Below are 18,831 nucleotides of genomic sequence, written 5' to 3' on the forward strand. Positions count from 1 at the left end.
GTATTCTTTATATGAAGCTCCACCTTAAAGACTAATTAACATCTTAGAATAACAAAATGATCAAGAAGCATGTGAACTAGGGAAAATATGCTGGTGTGTCATCGATTCCCCTTCAACCATAAAGACAGGATATAAGAATGAGGTGCTAACCTTTAAAAGTCTTGGAAAAATCAGGAATTCAAAGCTTACTATAAACATAGGAAAAGCAATATACAGCAAACCAATAGCCTACATCAAACTAAATTGAGAGAAAGTTGAAGGAATACCACTAAAATCAGGGAGTAGTCAAGGATGCCCCCTTAAACAAATTCAGCAAAGTGGCTGGATACAAAATTAACTCAAACAAATCAGTAGCCTTTCTCTATTCAAAGGATGAACAGGCTAAGAAAGGAATTAGGGAAACAACACCTTCAGAATAATCACAAATAAAATAAAATAACCCAGTGTGACTCTAACCAAGCAAGTGAAAATCCTGTTTGGTAAGAACTTCAAGTCTCTGAAGAAAGAATAGAAGATCTCATAAGATGGAAAGATCTCCCATTCTCACAGATTGGCAGGATTAACATTATAAAATTGGGCATCTGTCCAAAAGCAATCTACTGATTCGACGCAATCTCCATCAAAATTCTAACTCCATTCCCCATGGAGGTAGAAAGAGCGATTTGGAAATTCACTTGCATTAACAAAAAAACAGGATCCTGAGAACTATACTCAACAAGAAAAAAAATTCTGGGGGAATCACCCTCCCTAACCTTAAGCTGTATTACAGAGCAATAGTGATAAAAATGTTATGATACTGGTACAGCGATAGGCAAGTAGATCAATGGAATAGAATAGGAGACCCAGAAATGAACCCATACACCTACCTATGGTCACTTGATTTTTAACAAAAGAACTAAAACCATCTAGTGGGAAAAAGATAGCTTTTTCAACAACTGGTGCTGAATCAACTGGCACTCAGCATGTAGACTGCAAATCAAACCTTTCTTATCACCCTGTACACAGTTAAAATCCAAGCAAATCAAGGATCTCCACATAAAACCAGATATACTCAACTTAAAAGAAGAAAACATGGGGAAGAGCCTAGAATACATGAGCCTGGAATACTTGGGAAAATTTCCTGAACAGAACAGCAATAGTTTATTCTCCAAGATCAAGAATCAACAAATGGGACCTCATCAAATTGCAAAGCTTCTGTAAGGCAAAGAGTACTGTCATTAGAAGAAAATGGTTACTAACAGATTGGAAAAGATTTTTATGAATCCTACATCTGATAGAAGGCTTACATCCAATATACACATAGAATTCAAATAGTTGGACTCCAGAGAATCAAATTACTCTATTACAAAATGGGGAGCAGAGCTAAACAAAGAATTCTCAATTGAGGAATATCAAATGGCCAAAAAGAACCTAAATGACTGGTCAACATCTTTAGTCATCAGAGAAAATGCAAATCAGTACCACCCTGTGATTCAACGCCACACCAGTCAGAGTGGCTAAGATCAAAACTCAGGCAACAGAGGTAGGCGAGGATTTGGAGAAGGAGGAACACTCCTCCTTTGTAGGTGGGAGAGCAAGCTGGGACAACTCTGGAAATCTGTTTGGAGGACCCAGCTTTACACACTCCTGTGCATATACACAAAAAGGGCTCCAATATAAAACAAAGAAACATATTCCATAACATTCACAACAGCCTTATTTACAATAGCCAGGAGCTGGAGAGAACCCAGATATCCGTTCATCTAAAGAGTTCACATGGAAAGACCCCTGGCTTCAACTGCATATGTAGAAGAGGATGGCCTTGTTGGGCACCAATAAGAGGAGAAGCTCGTGGTCCTGCCAAGGCTCTAGCCCCAGTGGAACGGAATGCTAAGGCAGGGAATCCGGAAGGAGTGGGCAAACGGGTGGGGGTGAACCCTCATATAAGAGGAGGAGGGACGATGAGCAAGGGGGTTCATGGTAAGAACCCACACACACACAGAGAAAAAGGAATGAGGGGCTGGGGTAGTTGTTAAAACTCAACTGGTAAAGCATTTGTCCTGAAAACCTGACTGCTGATCTTGGGATAAGGGGATCCGCAAAGCTCACTTGCCTACAAGTGTGAGGATCAGTGTGCTCCAAGACAGTAAATAAAGCACACCATGGACTTGCTTGAGTGGAGTCTCCAGAACAGAGGGACGATGGGCTGGAACCCACAGGGAGGCCTGCTTGCCTGAGCTCAGGCCTTAGAACCCCATGGTGGTACAACATAACTAGCAGTCGACATTGTCTCTGACCACCACACCCTAAGCTCCACACGTGTGGGGCACAGGAAGTGAGATGAGGACAATCTCTGTCCTTCACATGTGTATCGATGTAAAAACAACAGTACAGAAGGTGATTACATGGGAGCATGGTCACAGTTCCAGTTCTAAATGTCTTTGATCCATTATTATTTTATACTATATTATTATATTGTATCATATACATTATATTATATTATACATTATTATATTGCATCATATTATGTATTAAGAAAGTCGTCATAGAAACAGGGGGAGTGGGAAGTGGGATGGAAGAGGCAGGACAGGACATAACATTGAAATGTAAATGTATGAACTATCTAATAAAAATGAAAAAACAGAAAACAACAACAACAAAGAAGAAAGAAAATCTAGATAGGGGTCTTGGCAATAACAGCTCTAGTTTTGTTTAGTAGAGAACTCAGTTTGATTGCTAAGACACACAGGGCAGCTCACAACTGTCTATAGCTGCAGTTCCAGGGGATCCTGCACCAGGTTCTATCACAATGGTACACAGAAAATACACAGAGGCAAATCAACGGTATTTATGTGTGTGAATGTGTGTGTCTTTTTGTATGTTTACAAAATGTAAGGGTTAACATAAGAATAAAATTATGTAGTTTCATTAAGGCCTAGGAGCTGCTGTTCCACAGTGTGGAGGTCTCATACGACTAAGAGCATTTAGCAGGTATAAAACCCAGGGGTCCCCAGTGAAAATGAGCCTATGTATGACCACTCTCTACCCTCAGATTGTAGCCCTGGAAGTTGATTTGTCTTCCTCCTTAGCCCTGAGTGTCCCTAACAGTTCCCACCCTCCTCCTTTTACTCCCCTCATCAATTTGAAGCCCCATTACCTGCCCCTCCAATCAGATTCATCCACATGATGATGACATTCATGGATCATACTTTCAATTTTCTCCACGTCCCCAACACAGGCCGCTCTTTGTAATCGACCCACGGGATCATACCCGATCAGATAGAGGGGAAATTTCGTCGTTTTCTTTTGACGCAGGCATCCAAAACCAGGACAGGAGCGCCACAGACGGGTGTACCAGCGTCCCCTTCTGGGGAACTTCAATGCCAGAGCATCATATTCAAAATCTTCCTCCATTATGGAGCTCTAGGGCCGCCCAGGACCTTCTTACCCTCTCTTCCCTCCCATTTAGCTAATCTCCACCTCCCAAATTATACGATAAGAGTTTGCTAAAATCACCAATTCTTGCCAAAGAAGTGTAGGCAAGACCTGCTCGTTCAGGGTTAACTGAACTATACTTCATCACCTAGTAACACAGCTGCACTGGCACCACCATAGTGACATGCTCTGAGCTCACAATGGAGCTGGCTTACGGACTGTACCCTATGCTTATGCTCCATGTGTGCCCCCCTCAGACTCCACTGTTAGGAGCCCAGCCCCCTCAGTGCTTGTTCAAAGCTCTGTCAATGTTGACGCTGAAGTAGATCTATTTGCATGGCCTTCAAAGGGAGTACTGAGGGCAGTTAGGGCAGCCATTGCAATCTGTAACCCTAAGACTGGCCTGATGGACCTAAAAAAATCATCCTGATTTAGGAAACCCAGACCCAAAACAACAAACATTTCATGTGTCTGCTGTTAAGGATGTTAGGTTTTAAGTATCTGATATGAGAACTACAATCTGGATAACCACACAGGATTCCTGACTACTAGGGAACTAGGGGGCAGAAGAATATCTGCCCAGGAAGAGGAAGGAGTGTATAGTGTTGGGAAGAGATAAAGAAAAGCTAGAATAGGAGGGGTTAATGAGAGGGAACCAGGAGAAATGGGTAGAGGCAAAGGGTACACACTTCTACCTCCCTCGCATTTTTCAAGCCCCATTACCCTCCTTTCATATTCATCAACATGATGTTGACTGGAGTTGATCACTCTCTCCAGTGTATCCAGGTCACCTGCAGGCTGCATGTTGGAATGGGCACACAGATTCATACTTGATAAGGAAGAGGGTCAGTTTCTTTTTCTTAACCAAGCACCCACTGCCCTGGCATGCAAGCCTAGGTAAAGTAGGAAATAAGGGGAGGGACAACAAACACTAAAGTCCCTTTGAAAAAATTAAATGGAAATCTGCTACTCTATTAGCTTCCTATATGTATGGAATACATATGGAGCCAAAAACTAACATGATACGAGGCTCCACCTAGACATGTTGTGCCACCAAGTTACAAATCCAGCAACAGGAATGGGTGAAAACCTGTTGAGTCATTACCCAAAGGGTCCTATAGAAAACCTTGACCATCACAAGCCAGTGCCAAGACTATTGGTTGCTCTATACAATCTGATGTTCAGGACTGACTTCTGAAGATAACATTTCTGTCATCACAGGGGGGGATAGGTTGAGCCGGGGTCTAACTAGACTCTTCACACTACTAACCAGAGTTCATAATACTGGAAGGTAACCTGTCTGCTACTGGAGGGCAAAGGTAATCCTCAATATCAGTCAGCTTCAAACCCTGAAACCTACAGTAACACCTACAAAGAAGCTCAAAGGCATCTTCAAATCTAATTATAGGCGATCTAGAACCCTCATATCTTCACAGGCCCAGACATACATATAGTGCACACACAGACACGTAGGCAAAACATTCATACATGTGAAAGAAGCATAATCTTTCAATAATAACATGTTTACAGGTATGTAATACACTTATGCAGCAAATTCATCTTTTTCAAGTATATAATCTAGGAGTGCATTCTTACTATGTCATTAAAATTATGCATCCCTTATACTATTGGTTTTAAAAATATTTTAAGTTTGAGAAAACTCTGTGGCCATTAGAAGGTACTCTTTATTCCTCCAGATCCTACCCCCTATCAACTTGTTAGGCACCAGCTCAGCCTATCCCTCTTTAATGACAGAAGTGTTACTTTAAGTATAGGAACTTAAGATCAGGATGTGTAGAGCACACCATAGCCCATGGTGTGCCTAGGTTTCACGGATGCTTTGAGTTAATGAGTAAACTGGCTGCAATCCAATCTAACATTTGGTCTCATTCGGTTGGTTTTTGGTGTAGATGTTGTCGTCGTTGTTGTTGTTGTCATTGTTGTTGTTGTTGCTGCTGCTGCTGCTGCTGCTGCTGCTGCTGCTGTTGCTTCTGACATTGTTTGATAGATTGATTGGTTTTTTGGTGTCTGGTTTTTTGAGGTTTTTGTTTGTTTAATTGATTCCTTGTGTGAGTGATTGGTTGATTTTTCAAGAAAGTTTGTCTCTGCCCACCCCCCTCTCTCTCTCTCTCTCTCTCTCTCTCTCTCTCTCTCTCTCTCTCTCTCTCTCTCTCTCTCTGTGTGTGTGTGTGTGTGTGTGTGTGTGTGTGTGTGTTTGAGTGTGTGTAGCTCTGGCTGTCCTGAATCTACCTCTGTAGACCAGGCTGGCCCCAAACTCGTGAAAATCTACATGCCTCTGCCTCCTGAGTGCTGGGATAAAGTTCTATGCCCTCACCGACCAGGTCATTTTGCATATTTAACATAAATGAAGTCATCTAATATAGAAATATCCCCTTTCTTGGTCATTAAATAATAGCTTCTTTTATCATAAGATAGTGTCAATGCCTCTGTCCATCTCTAGAGACATTGTATCAATATTATAAACTCTGTTTACCCGTTCATCATGCTGGACCATTTGGGGTTCTCTCTTTTGTCTTTTACACTTAGCAGGGCAATTATACATCAATCACAAAAAAATGAGCTTCAGACTTGCCCTCAGGACAATGTGATGGAGAAGATACCTCTACTGTGATTCACTTTTCCCAGATTATATCCACATTTTGTAGAGTTGCTTAAAATCAACCAGCATCCTAGCCTCCAAGGCTCCAGTACTGCTGTTGAGCAGAGTCAGAGAGGATGGAAGAGTGAATTTTGGGGGCATTCCTGTAAAACTAGGTCTTCTGGATGGAACAAATGATAGCAGTCATGAGTCCAATACAGGGGCCTTTGCTGAAAACACCCCACACAGAATGGGGCATCCTAATTCCATCAGGTACTGGAAGGAGCTCCTGAAGTTTTAAAGGGTACCAGTTGAAGACTGGTTTTCACTTGAAAAATACACTAAAAAGCTACTGATGTAATAAAGAGTATAGAAACTTGTGGCTTTCACTTAAAACATTTTAATGGGAAACTCTTTTTTTTTTATTAACTTGAGTATTTCTTATATACATTTCAAGTGTTATTCCCTTTCCTGGTTTCTGGGTAAACATCCCCCGAATCCCTCCCCCTCCTGTTCTTTATGGGTGTTCCCCTCCCCATCCTCCCCCCCATTGCTGCCCTCCCCCCAACAATATTAGTTCACTGGGGGTTCAGTCTTAGCAGGATCCAGGGCTTCCCCTTCCACTGGTGCTCTTACAAGGATATTCTTAATGGGAAACTCTTAATTAAAAGGCAAACAGTTTAGGTCAACACTCATAGGATGAGTCACTAGGACTAGCAGCAGAGTCCTTGACAAGAGGGAGTCCTACTTAGCAATGTCATGATAAACCCTCACAAATCAGAGGCCCACTGCTCTCCTTGGACTGTTTTACTAACAGTGCTGTGCTGGCTTTCTTTTACAACTTTACAGCATACGCAGACCAGACTCCATAAATCGTCATGTCTGCAAACGTCATCTGCTGTTCGTGACGTCACTTTATCTCTGAAAAAAACTGAGCTTCACTAAGGATCACCTTGGACATGGATACATCTACTGTCATGGTATTGGCCTGCTGCCTGCCCGATGGCAAAGAAGGACAAATGAGTCACCTCCAGGACACTGCAGTCACAGAGACATGGATTCTCCTTGATCAAGGTTCCAATCTCCTGGATTGCGTCATCTGGTAAGTGCGTGAGAAGTATTTGTTCTTTTCACACATAAAATCCTGTTCACCAAAATCAGTGAGTGCACAGTGCACCCTTCAGGTGCAGACCTGACCTATTAGACTGAGAATAAATTTTAACAAACATCCATGCTCAGTGGAATCCAAACATCACATCTGTCTTCCCAAGTGGAGGATATTTATACTCATTAAATTGCAGATATTACTAAAATACCTAAATACTGAAGGGAAACCCAGGGTGGCTGGTGCCATTGTGCCATCCTTAGGTGATGCTCCCACAGGTCCTCTGAATGCACGAAAGGGAAAGTACTGACCTCTACCTTCATCCACTCAGCAATTCCTTGTTTGAATCCTATTGACTTCTTAGTATTACTTCTCAGATTCCATGTTGTTTTTTCTTCTCTTTTACTAGGGACTTGGTATTATGTCTGTAAGTCACTCACTACAGTAATCTATCACCCCAATCTCTTAGAATCTCTACGTTTATTTGCTATAGAGATAATGAAGTCTTGAGGGAGAGATGTAAAGGAGTCATACCATTTAAAATGGAGTTACCACCTTCTCTGTACACTTTCCAGGTTGGGGTCTCTGTGTTAGTGTCTATAGCCTACAAGAAGATGATGCTTTTCTAATGAGGGTTCCAAACACAGATCTATAGCTATGACAGTCATTTCATTGATACGGATAAGAGTACTGTGTTTTCCTCTTGGCTCAGGACATACCTACTCTTAGGATTTTGGCTGCTTTAGCAGTTTCAGGCCTGGCTTCCATCACATAGAGTGTGTCTGAAATAGAATCAGGAAAGAGAATTATTTCCATAATATGTGTTCCACTACTGTACCAGAACATCTTAAGAGCCAGTAACTGGTTTACTTTGCAGTATTTGTAGCTTTGGAATAACCATGTTTGCATTTCTGTTCTGAAATCATGCAGACTACTTTACGTATCATGAATGCTACTTGGTAGGTGTGAAGCTTAATAGATAAGGCTTTTCTTGTGTTTATAGAGTAAATATACTTATTTTTATAGGAATCTATTAAGATTTTTACGAATGGTAGAGGCATCATTTTCAGCTAAATGATGATGATCATTGATTTATGCCATGTTTTAAATTTCAGGAGGTATGATTTATGAATGGATGTTTTTATTCTCTGTGCTATAGGAGTAATGTTCAGGAAGTACCATTCTGTACAGCGAAGTCAAACATATTTCCTATTTTCTCATCTGCCACATCTGTGGTATGAAGTCTTATGTTTTGTTCCATGATGCATGTGGCATTGACTTTTGTGCTTGTTGTGTGTAATGGACCAAGTTTCTGTCTTCTCCATGAAGCTGTCTCTATTCATCAGTATAATTTGTTAACGTGCTGTCAATTCCCCATATACCATGGATTTATTTTTAATTTTTATTTTTTAATTAATTAGTTAATTAATATATACTTTCCTTCAATCTCTTCTCCAAATTTTGGCTTCATATTTCCTGCTATAAATATTTTTGTTCCCCCTTCTAAGAAATACTGACACAAACACATTTTGGTTGTCCTTCTTCTTGAGCTTTATGTGATCTGTGGATTGCACCTTGGCTCATCTGAGCTTTGGGGCTACTATTCACTTATCAGTGAGTGCACACCATCTGTGTTATTTTCTGGGGTCACCTCACTCAAGATGATATTTTCTAGTTCCATCCTTTTGCCTATGAATTTCATGAAGTCATTGTTTTTTAATAGCGGAGTAGTACTGCGTTTGTGTAATTGTACCACATTCTCTGTATCCATTCTTTTGTTGATGGACTTCTGGGGTCTTTCCAGCTTCTAGCTATTAAAAATAAGGCTGCCATGGACTTACTGGAGCATGTTTGTCTGTTATATGTTGGAGCATCTATTGATTCTATGCCCACAAATGCGTATACCTGGGTCCTCAGGTAGTACTATGTCCAATTTTCTGAGGAAACCCCCAGCTGAATACCAGAGCAGTTGTACCAGCTCGCTATCCAAGTAACAGTGGAGGAGTGTTCTGCTTTCTCCACATTCTTGTCAGAATCTGTGGTCACCTGAGTTTTGTTCCTAGCCACTCTGAGGGGTGTGAAGTAGAATCTCAGCATTGTTTTGATTTGCATTCCCCTAATGACTAAGGTTGTTGAAGAACATTTCTACAGGTACTTTTCAGTTGTTCGATATTCCTCAGCTGAGATTTCTCTGTTTAGTTCTATATCCATTTCTCTAATAGGATTATTTGGCTCTCTGGAGTCTAAGTTCTTGAGTTCTTAGTACATATTGGATATTAGACCTCTATTGAATGTAGGAGAGGTGAAGACCTTTTCCCAATCTCTTGGTTGCCGTGTTGTCCTAAAGACAGTATCCTTTGCCTTGGAGAAGCTTTGCAATATTATGAGGTCCCATTTGAAAGTCCTTGAGCAGAAGCCATTGGTGTTTCTTTTCAGGAAAATTTCCGCAGAGTCCCTGCGTTCGAGGCTTTTCTCCACAGTTTCCCCTATGGCTTTGAGTGTTTTCTTTTTATGTGGATGTCCTTGATCCACTTGCCCTTGAGCTTTGCACTAGGGAAGAAGATCAATTTGCATTCTTCTGGGTGCGAACTTCCAGTTGATCCAGCAACAATTATTGAAAAAGCTATCTTTTTTCTACTGTATGGTTATATTTCCTTTGTCAAACATCAAGGGACCATAGGAGTATTTGTTCATTTCTGTGTCCTCAATTCTATTACATTGATCTACCTGCTTGTCTCTGTTTTTAATACCATACAGTTTTTAAAACTATTGCTCTGTAATACAGCTTGAGGTCAAGGACGGTGATTCTATCTTTTATTGATATTATTTCTTTATGTTGAGGATAGTTTTCTCTATCCTTGTTTTTTTTTTGTTGTTATTCCAAGTGAATTTCCAAATTCATCTTTCTGACTCTATGAAGGATTGAATTGGAATTTTGATAGATTGTATTGAATCAGTAGATTGCTATCAGCAAGATAGCCATTTTTTATTTATTTACTTTTACACTTCAGATTTCATTCCCCTACCAATCCACCCCCTGACAGTCCCACATCTCAATATTGCATACCTCCTCCCCCTACCCCTTGTCTCCTCCACAAGGATATCCCCAGCCCAGCAACTCCACCATATGTATAAGCTTCCTGGAGCCTCTAGTCTCTTGAAGGGTAGACATCTGCTTTACCTGAACCCAGACAGGGGTGTTCAATGACTCATGGCTGTCTGTGTACAAATTTATGGACAGATGCTTAATTACGTTTCCCAACCTATGAGCCTTTGAATACTGTTGCAGATTTCATTATTGCTTTACCTCTATGGTGTATTAACTCCAAATCTGTGCCTGTGAGGGCTCAAGCTGCGCTAATGTTGATGACTGTGCTGACCTACATGGCTCCTTTATATTGACCTGTTAAATTAATGATGGATTTCTAAATGTCATTAAAGAATCGTGTTAGTATTCTTAGGGGGTTGCACAGATTATCTAGATAAATTTTTGTGTTATGGCCACTGTCTTACGTAGGACTTTAGTTGTGTGAACAGACACCATGACCAAGGCAACTCTTAAAAGGACACCATTTCATTAGGGCTGGTTTACAGCCTCAGAGGTTCAGACCTGTTATCATCACAGCAGGATCACTGCAGCCACCAATCAGACATGGTGAAGGAGGATCTGAGAGCTGTAGATCTTCATCTGGATGGTCCTGCAGAATACTGCCTTCTAGGCAGCTAGGATGAGTGTGTTAAACCCCTTACACACAGTCGCACACCTACTCCAACAGGGCCACACCTACTCCAACAGGACCACGCTTCTAATAGTGCCACCCCTGAGCCAAGGAAATATAAACCATCACATCCAACTCCACCATATTAATCCTTCTGACCTAGGAGCGTGGGGCCTTTCCATGTTACTGTATCTTCTTCTGTTAATTTACATTAAGTTTAGAGTTTTTACTGTACAAGTCATTCAATTCCTTGGTTATATTTAATCTATAATGTCTGTGAGAATCTGTTAGTTTGCTTATTTGCAGAGTGTGCTGGGTATTTGGATTTAGGAAACTAACTTGGTTTTATGCATTGCTTTTCCTCTAATACAATGCTGAACAATTGAATAGCTGCAGGGGAATTTGGGTGGAGGCTTTAGAGTCTTTTGTGTATATCAACCACCCAGGCCTAAATAAAGTGACATTGGCTTCATTCTTTCAAGGGTGTACATCTATCTCATTCACTTGTGCTGTTATTCTAGCTAAGACTTCAATGATTTTATTGAACAGGGGAAGATCAAATATACTTTTCACATTTCTGATTTCTGATTTAGTGTGAATGCTTGGCATAAATATTTTAGAATGATATTTGCTGTGTACCATTCTTATCTTGTCTTTATTATATTGAACTGTATCCTGGGTCTGATGGTTTGTATGTGTGAAGCCGAGGAAGTAGCAGTATTAGAAGTTGTGACCCTGTTGGAATAGGCATGTCACTGTGGGTGTGGGCTTTAAGACCCTGATCTTAGCTGCATGGCAGTCAGTCTTAAACTAACAGCCTTCACGTAAACATGTAGACTACTCAGCTATCAAAAAACAATGACTTTATGAAATTCAAAGGCAAGTGGATGGAACTGGAAAATATCCTGAGTGAGGTAACCCAATCACAGAAAAACACACATGGTATGTATGCACTCATTGATAAGTAGATATTAGCCCAAATGCTCGAATTACCCTAGATGCATAGAACACATGAAATTCAAGAGGGATGACCAAAATGTGAATGCTTCACTCCTTCTTTAAAAGGGGAACAAGAATACCCTTGGGAGGGAATAGGGATGCAAAGCTTAGCACAGAGGCTGAAGGAACACCCATTCAGAGCCTGCCCCACATGTGGCCCATAAATATACAGCCACCAAACTAGATAAGATGGATGAAGCAAAGAAGTGCAGGCTGACAGGAACCAGATATAGATCTTTCCTGAGAGACACAGCCAGAATAAGGCAAATACATTGGCGAACGCGAACAGCAAACCACTGAACTGAGAACAGGACCCCCGTTGAAGGAATCAGAGAAAGGACTGAAAGAGATTGAAGGGGATGAGACGCCATATGAACAACAATGCCAACCAACCAGAGCTTCCAGGGACTAAGCCACTACCCAAAGACTATACATGGACTGATTCTGGGCTCCAACTGCATAGGTAGCAATGAATAGCCTAGTAAGAGCACCAGTGGAAGGGGAAGCCCTTGGTCCTGCCATGACTGAACCCCCAGTGAACGTGACTATTGGGGGGAGGGCAGTAACAGGGGAAGATGGGGAGGGTAACACCCATATAGTAGGGGAAGGGGAGTGGTTGGGGGATTTGGCCCAGAAACCGGCAAAGGGAATAACAGTTGAAATTTAAATAAGAAATACCCAAGTTAATAAAGATGGAGGAAAAAATACTGAATAAAAGAAAGGAATGTAAACCATTGAGGCACGTTGTAAACCTGTCACTAGAATTCATTAATTAAATATTAATTCTATGTGCATATTGTTTAAACATCTGTGTTTCTTTCAATGGTAAAATGTGATCATATTCACAATGAGGCATTTCCTTTCATTTTACTGACGTTTCTTGTTGCTATTGTCAATATAATTGAAATAAGGTGAGGTTGGACTCTTGAATGGACACACAAGGCAGGGCCTTGTTTTCACATTACACACTCTTCTGCTTTATCAGGAGCTCTGAAGAATTAGCTACCGTATGCAGAAAAACCGTGGACTAAACCCTTCTGAAAATGTGCTGTCAACAGAAACAAAATCCTGCGCTTCCTTCACTACATGATTTTTATAAAGCTATTAGAATAAATTGATGAAGTTCCTCATCACAAACATCTCCCCATTTGATTTCAAGCAGGCATGGTAACAGGATCGGCTCTGCATGGCAAACCTGAGGTCTGAATGATGTAGGAGGAGGAGCCTGAGGCAGAGATGGATCTTTGCTCTCGGCATGATTTATTGTGTGCTGTCTCCAGGTTTATCATGTCCCTATTTATGATATCAGTGTGTGAGGGTTGTGGATTTTGGAAATTTTTCTGTTTAATCTTAATTGAATACTGTTGGATAATTGAAAGACTGTGTGAATTTTCTCTTGATAACTGACACACTGTTGAAGATTCCTATGCATGATTTACTGGTTGTGTTCATTTCCTTTGTATGCATGACAGGCACTTAGCTTTTCCTATGGATGACTCTCACGCAATGTATGTGATCTGTGGATGACTGACAGACTGTGCGTGTTTCTAATAGATGACTGGAGAGGCTGTTGACTTTACTGTGGCTGTTTGAAAGGATATTGAAATTTCTTATAAATGGTTCTAAGGCTATGGGCAATTCCTATGGGTTATTGATAGGATATAGATTTTCCCCCCAGATGACTACCAAGTTGGGGGTGTGCCATGTAGCTGACAAACAGGCAACTCTTTCCTACACATGATTGACAGGTTGTTGGTTTTTCCTATGAATGCCTTACAGGTTGTGGGTACTTTCTATGGATGATTTCATGTAGCAGTCATTTACCATGGAGGACTGACTGAAAGTCTGTGCATATTTGTTATGCATACTGAACAATGGTAGATACATACTATGTATGGTTGACAGGCTTTGGCTATTTCTTATCAATGATGGACAGGGTGTAGGTATTTCCTATGAATGACAGATAGAGTGTGGGCTTGTCCTTTGGACAAGTGACAAAGTTGGTATATGTTTCCTGGGGCTGAGTGATAGGCTGTTGACACTACCTATGAATAATCCACAGGCTTTGAGATATGTTGTGAAAGACTGACAGGCTGTGGGTCTCTCCATTGAATGACTGGCTATGGGAGTTTCTAATGTAAGACTGACCGGCTCTGAGAGGTTTGTATATAAGTTAGTCGCCATGTCCTGTGGGTGATTAACAGACTATGGCCATTTGTTATGTCTGATTGACAGACTGTGATAATTTCTTCTGGATGACTGACAGGTTTTGTGAGTTGCTGGTAGATGATTGACAGGGTGAGGGGATTTCCAGTGGATGACTGACAGGACATGGGCAATTCTTATGGATGGTAGCCAGGCTGTGGGCTTTTACTTTGGATGATGTAGGTGTTGGGGACAGATTTTTGATAAGCTGTATGACTTGTGGGTGACTGACATGTTGTGCTTCTTAAGCTGGATGATTGATACATCATAGGCATGACCTACAGATGCAGATCTACAGACCAATTGTTTCACTGTAAATTTTATAAACAAATGAAAATTGAAATCCCCAGTCACCAATACTTTGACTTTTTCAATCCAAATTTCATTTTTTATGCCCATGATTAAGCTTTCTATATTTGCTACCATTAGGATCACAACATATTGCTTAGGTAATAAATAAAGTATCCATGTTAACCCGGGAGCAAAAATGTAGCAAAGCAGGACCTTGCATTTTGTTTTAAAATGGTCAATGTATCCCTGGACTTACACTAAATTTGGTAAATATAAGTAGAAGGAGATAAACTATGGCATCCAATCTCCTATATATGAGATTCAAAAAGGTTTCAGCAAAATGAAATGAGAGTTCCAAAAAGCAAGGGTCATTTCATGCTATATTTACATTTATATGATGTAAGGAAGCTTGACTGGGCAGAGAAACATAAAGGTTTAAGAATGGGAAGTCCTTGAGTTATATTTTTTTTTCGGAGCTGGGGACCGAACCCAGGACCTTGTGCTTGCTAGGCAAGGGCTCTACCACTGAGCCAAATCCCCAACCTGACCTTGAGATATATTAAAATGTGTATTATACACAATAGACATTTAATTACATGTGAGGAATAAATGGACTGACAGAATGAAAAACTATAGTTGGACAAATCAGAGTTTGAAGAAAATATTCAATAAGCATAAGAATATTTTCAAACTATAATTCATTCTTGGATTATTTATATGAAGCTCTACCTTAACAACTAATAAACACCTTAAAATAACAAAATGATTAAGAAGCATGTGGACTTCGGAAAATATGCTGGTGTGCTATCAATTCCCCTTCAAGCAAAAAAATATGAAATACGAATGAGGGCCTAGCCCATCACACTGCTCCCTGATCTCAAATCCCATGGAGAAGAGAGCTAAACACCAAGAAGTATGGAACATCCTGAGACCACAGGACAGACAGACACATCTGTCCACTTTCAACACCACATTCTCATCAATGGACAGATAAGAGAAACAGAAATTAAACAGCGACATAGAGAAACTAACAGAAGTTATATACTAAATGGATTTAACAAATATTTATAGAACATTAAATAATAAAACAAAAGGATTTACATTCTTCTCAGCACCTCATAGTACCTCCTCGAAAATTGACCATATAATTGTCAAAAAAAATAGGCATCAATAGATACAGGAAGATAGAAATAATTCTATTTGTCCTATCAGATCACCATGGACAAAGGCTGGTCTTCAATAAAAACAATAATGACAGAATGCCCTCAGATACATTGAAGTTTAACAACACACTACTCAATGAAAACTTGGTCAAGGAAGAATTAATGATAGAAATTAAAGATTTCTTAGCACTTCCTTCGGATGCAAGTTACTAGATGACTGCTTCTCGGCCTCGCCAGGAAACTAGTAAGTTCCTCTGGGATCAAATAGAATTTTATAAGAACATAATGGATGGAGAGGAGAAAACCTATGGTGGCTGTGAAGGCCCTGATGCCATGTATATGAAATTAATATCTTCTGATGGTCATGAATTTATTGTAAAAAGAGAACATGCATTAACATCAGGAACAATAAAGGCCATGTTGAGTGGTCCAGGTCAGTTTGCGGAGAATGAAACCAATGAGGTCAACTTTAGAGAGACCCTTCACATGTGCTATCGGAAGTGTGCATGTATTTTACCTACAAGGTCCGCTATACTAACAGCTCCACTGAAATTCCTGAATTCCCAATTGCACCTAAAATTGCACTGGAACTGCTGATGGCCGTGAACTTCTTAGATTGTTAAATAAGATAAATTATAATAAACTGTTAATTTTTTTTCAGTATTTAATACCTGTAGTTCAGTTAGTAATTTTTTCACATATAGCATGTTGCCTTTATGAAATTGAACTCTAAAGTTAATTGCTGAGCAGATTTCTTCTGTCATTTGCATAGCAGAGTTCAAATTTGCTGCTACATCAACAAATTAAGGAAGTTTCACAAGCCAAAAAATAAATAAATAATGCCAGTTTAAAAAAAAGATTTCTTAGAATTTAATAAAAATGAAGATACAACACACCCAAACATTTAGGACACAGTGAGAGCAGTACTAAAAGGAAAAATCATAGCTCTGAGTGCTGCCAAAAGAAACAGGAGAGCGCATACTCAGCAGCTTGACAGCACATCTAAAAAGTCTAGAGCCAAAAGAAGTAAATACACACAAGAGGAATAGAAGGGAAGAAATAATAAAACTAAGAGCTAAAATCATCCAAGTTTTAAAAAAAGGAGTACACAAAGAATCAACAAAAGCAGGAGCTGGTTCTTCGACAAAATCAACAAGATAGATAAACCCTTAGCAAGAATACCCAGAGTGTATCCAAATTAACAAAATCAGAAGGGAAAAGGGAGACATAACAAAAAAATCTGAGGAAATTAAAAATATCAACAGATCCCACTACAAAAGCATATATTCAACAAAACTGGAAAATCTGGAGGAAATAGACAATTTTCTAGACAAATACAAGGTACTAAAGTTAAATCAGAAACAGATAAACATCTAAACAACACCATAATTCCTAAAGAAGTAGAAGCAGTTATTAAGAGTCTCCCAACCAAAGAGAACCCAGGACTCCATGAATTTACTGCAGAATTCTATCAGGCCTTCATAGAAGACCTCATATCAATACTGTCCAGATTAGTTCCCAAAACAGAAATAGGCAGAGCACTACCAAATTCCTTCTTTGAAACCACAGTTACTGTTATAACTAAACCACACAAAAATCCAACAAAGAAAGAGAACTTGAGACCATTTACCCTTATGATTATTGATGTAAAAATACTCAATAAAAATCTTGCAAAGTGAATGCAAGAACACATCAAAATAATCACCCATCATGATCAGTTAGGCTTCAGCCCAGGGATGAAAGGATGGTCCAATATACTAAACGATAACCTGGGCAATGAAGAAATAAAGAAAGAAATTAAAGACTTCTTAGAATTTAATGAAAATGAAGGTACGACATACCCACACGTACGGGACACAATTAAAGCTGTGCTAAGAGGAAAACTCATAGTTCTTAGTGCCTGCAGAAATAAACAGGAGAGAGCATATATCAGCAGCTTGACAGCACACCTGAAAGCTCTAGAACAAAAAGAAGCAAATACACCCAGGAGGAGTAGAAGGCAGGAAATAATCAAACTCAGAGCTGAAATCAACCAAGTAGAAAAAAAGAGGACCATAGAAAGAATCAACAGAACCAAAAGTTGGTTCTTTGAGAAAATCAACGGGACAGATAAACCCTTAGCCAGACTAAGGAGAGGACACAGAGAGTGTGTCCAAATTAACAAAGTCAGAAATGAAAAGGGAGACATAACTACAGATTCAGAGGAAATTAAAAAAATCATCAGATCTTATTATAAAAGCCTATATTCAACAAAACTTGAAAATCTGCGGGTAATGGAAAATTTCCTAGACCGATACCAGGTACCGAAGTTAAATCAGGAACAGATGAACCAGATAAACAACCCCATAACTCCTAAGGAAATAGAAGCAGTCATTAAAGGTCTCCCAACCAAAAAGGGCCCAGGTCCAGACGGATTCAGTGCAGAATTCTATCAGACCTTCATAGAAGACCTCATACCAATATTATCCAAACTATTCCACAAAATTGAAACAGATGGAGCACTACCAAATTCCTTCTATGAAGCCACAATTACTCTTGTAACTAAACCACACAAAGACCCAACAAAGAAAGAGAAATTCAGACCAATTTCCCTTATGAATATAGACGCAAAAATACTCAATAAAATTCTGGCAAACCGAATCTAAGAGCACATCAAAACAATCATCCACCATGATCAGGTAGGCTTCATCCCAGGCATGCAGGGATGGCTTACTATATGGAAAACCATCAATGTGATCCATTATATAAACAAACTGAAAGAACAAAACCACATGATCATTTCATTAGATGCTGAGAAAGCATTTGACAAAATTCAACACCCCTTCATGATAAAAGTCTGGGAAAGAATAGGAATTCAAGGCCCATACCTAAACATAGTAAAAGCCATATACAGCAAACCAGTTGCTAACATTAAACTAAATGGAGAGAAACTTGAAGCAATCCCACTAAAATCAGGGACGAGACAAGGCTGCCCACTCTCTCCCTACTTATTCAATACAGTTCTTGAAGTTCTAGACAGAGCAATCAGACAACAAAAGGAGGCAAAAGGGATACAGATTGAAAAAGAAGAAGTCAAAATATCACTATTTGCAGATGATATGGTAGTACATTTAAGTGATCCCAAAAGTTCCACCAGAGAACTACTAAAGCTGATAAACAACTTAAGCAAAGTGGCTGGGTATAAAATTAACTCAAATAAATCACTAGCCTTCCTCTACACAAAAGAGAAACAAGCCGAGAAAGAAATTCGGGAAACGACACCCTTCATAATAGACCCAAATAATATAAAGTACCTCGGTGTGACTTTAACCAAGCAAGTAAAAGATTTGTACAATA

General features: G+C 39.8%; 1 protein-coding gene, 1 long non-coding RNA gene and 1 pseudogene across 3 annotated transcripts in view; 2 read left to right on the plus strand and 1 right to left on the minus strand.

The window, feature by feature from the left end:
* LOC148000495 (uncharacterized) overlaps positions 1-3,544 on the minus strand; it is a 52,416-nt gene extending 48,872 nt beyond the window's left edge. Inside the window, exon 1 of one of the 2 annotated variants that reach the window (XM_087589412.1) lies at positions 3,137-3,544. Coding sequence is in view for 1 of the 2 variants with exons in the window: in XM_087589413.1 (XP_087445539.1) it covers positions 3,137-3,393 (257 nt within the window). In the remaining variant the exon portion in view is untranslated. The remainder of the gene's footprint in view (positions 1-3,136) is intronic. The other variant, XM_087589413.1, reaches the window with a different exon arrangement.
* A 3,315-nt stretch (positions 3,545-6,859) lies between these two features.
* LOC148000496 (uncharacterized) overlaps positions 6,860-18,831 on the plus strand; it is a 107,993-nt gene continuing 96,021 nt past the window's right edge. Inside the window, exon 1 of the long non-coding RNA XR_015639751.1 lies at positions 6,860-7,115. This is a non-coding gene — a long non-coding RNA (uncharacterized LOC148000496). The remainder of the gene's footprint in view (positions 7,116-18,831) is intronic.
* On the plus strand, positions 15,703-16,118 carry LOC148000497 (elongin-C pseudogene; annotated as a pseudogene).

The sequence above is a fragment of the Rattus norvegicus genome, chromosome 16 (assembly GCF_021556685.1).
Source record: "Rattus norvegicus strain SHRSP/BbbUtx chromosome 16, alternate assembly SHRSP_T2T, whole genome shotgun sequence".
Taxonomy (NCBI): domain Eukaryota; kingdom Metazoa; phylum Chordata; class Mammalia; order Rodentia; family Muridae; genus Rattus; species Rattus norvegicus.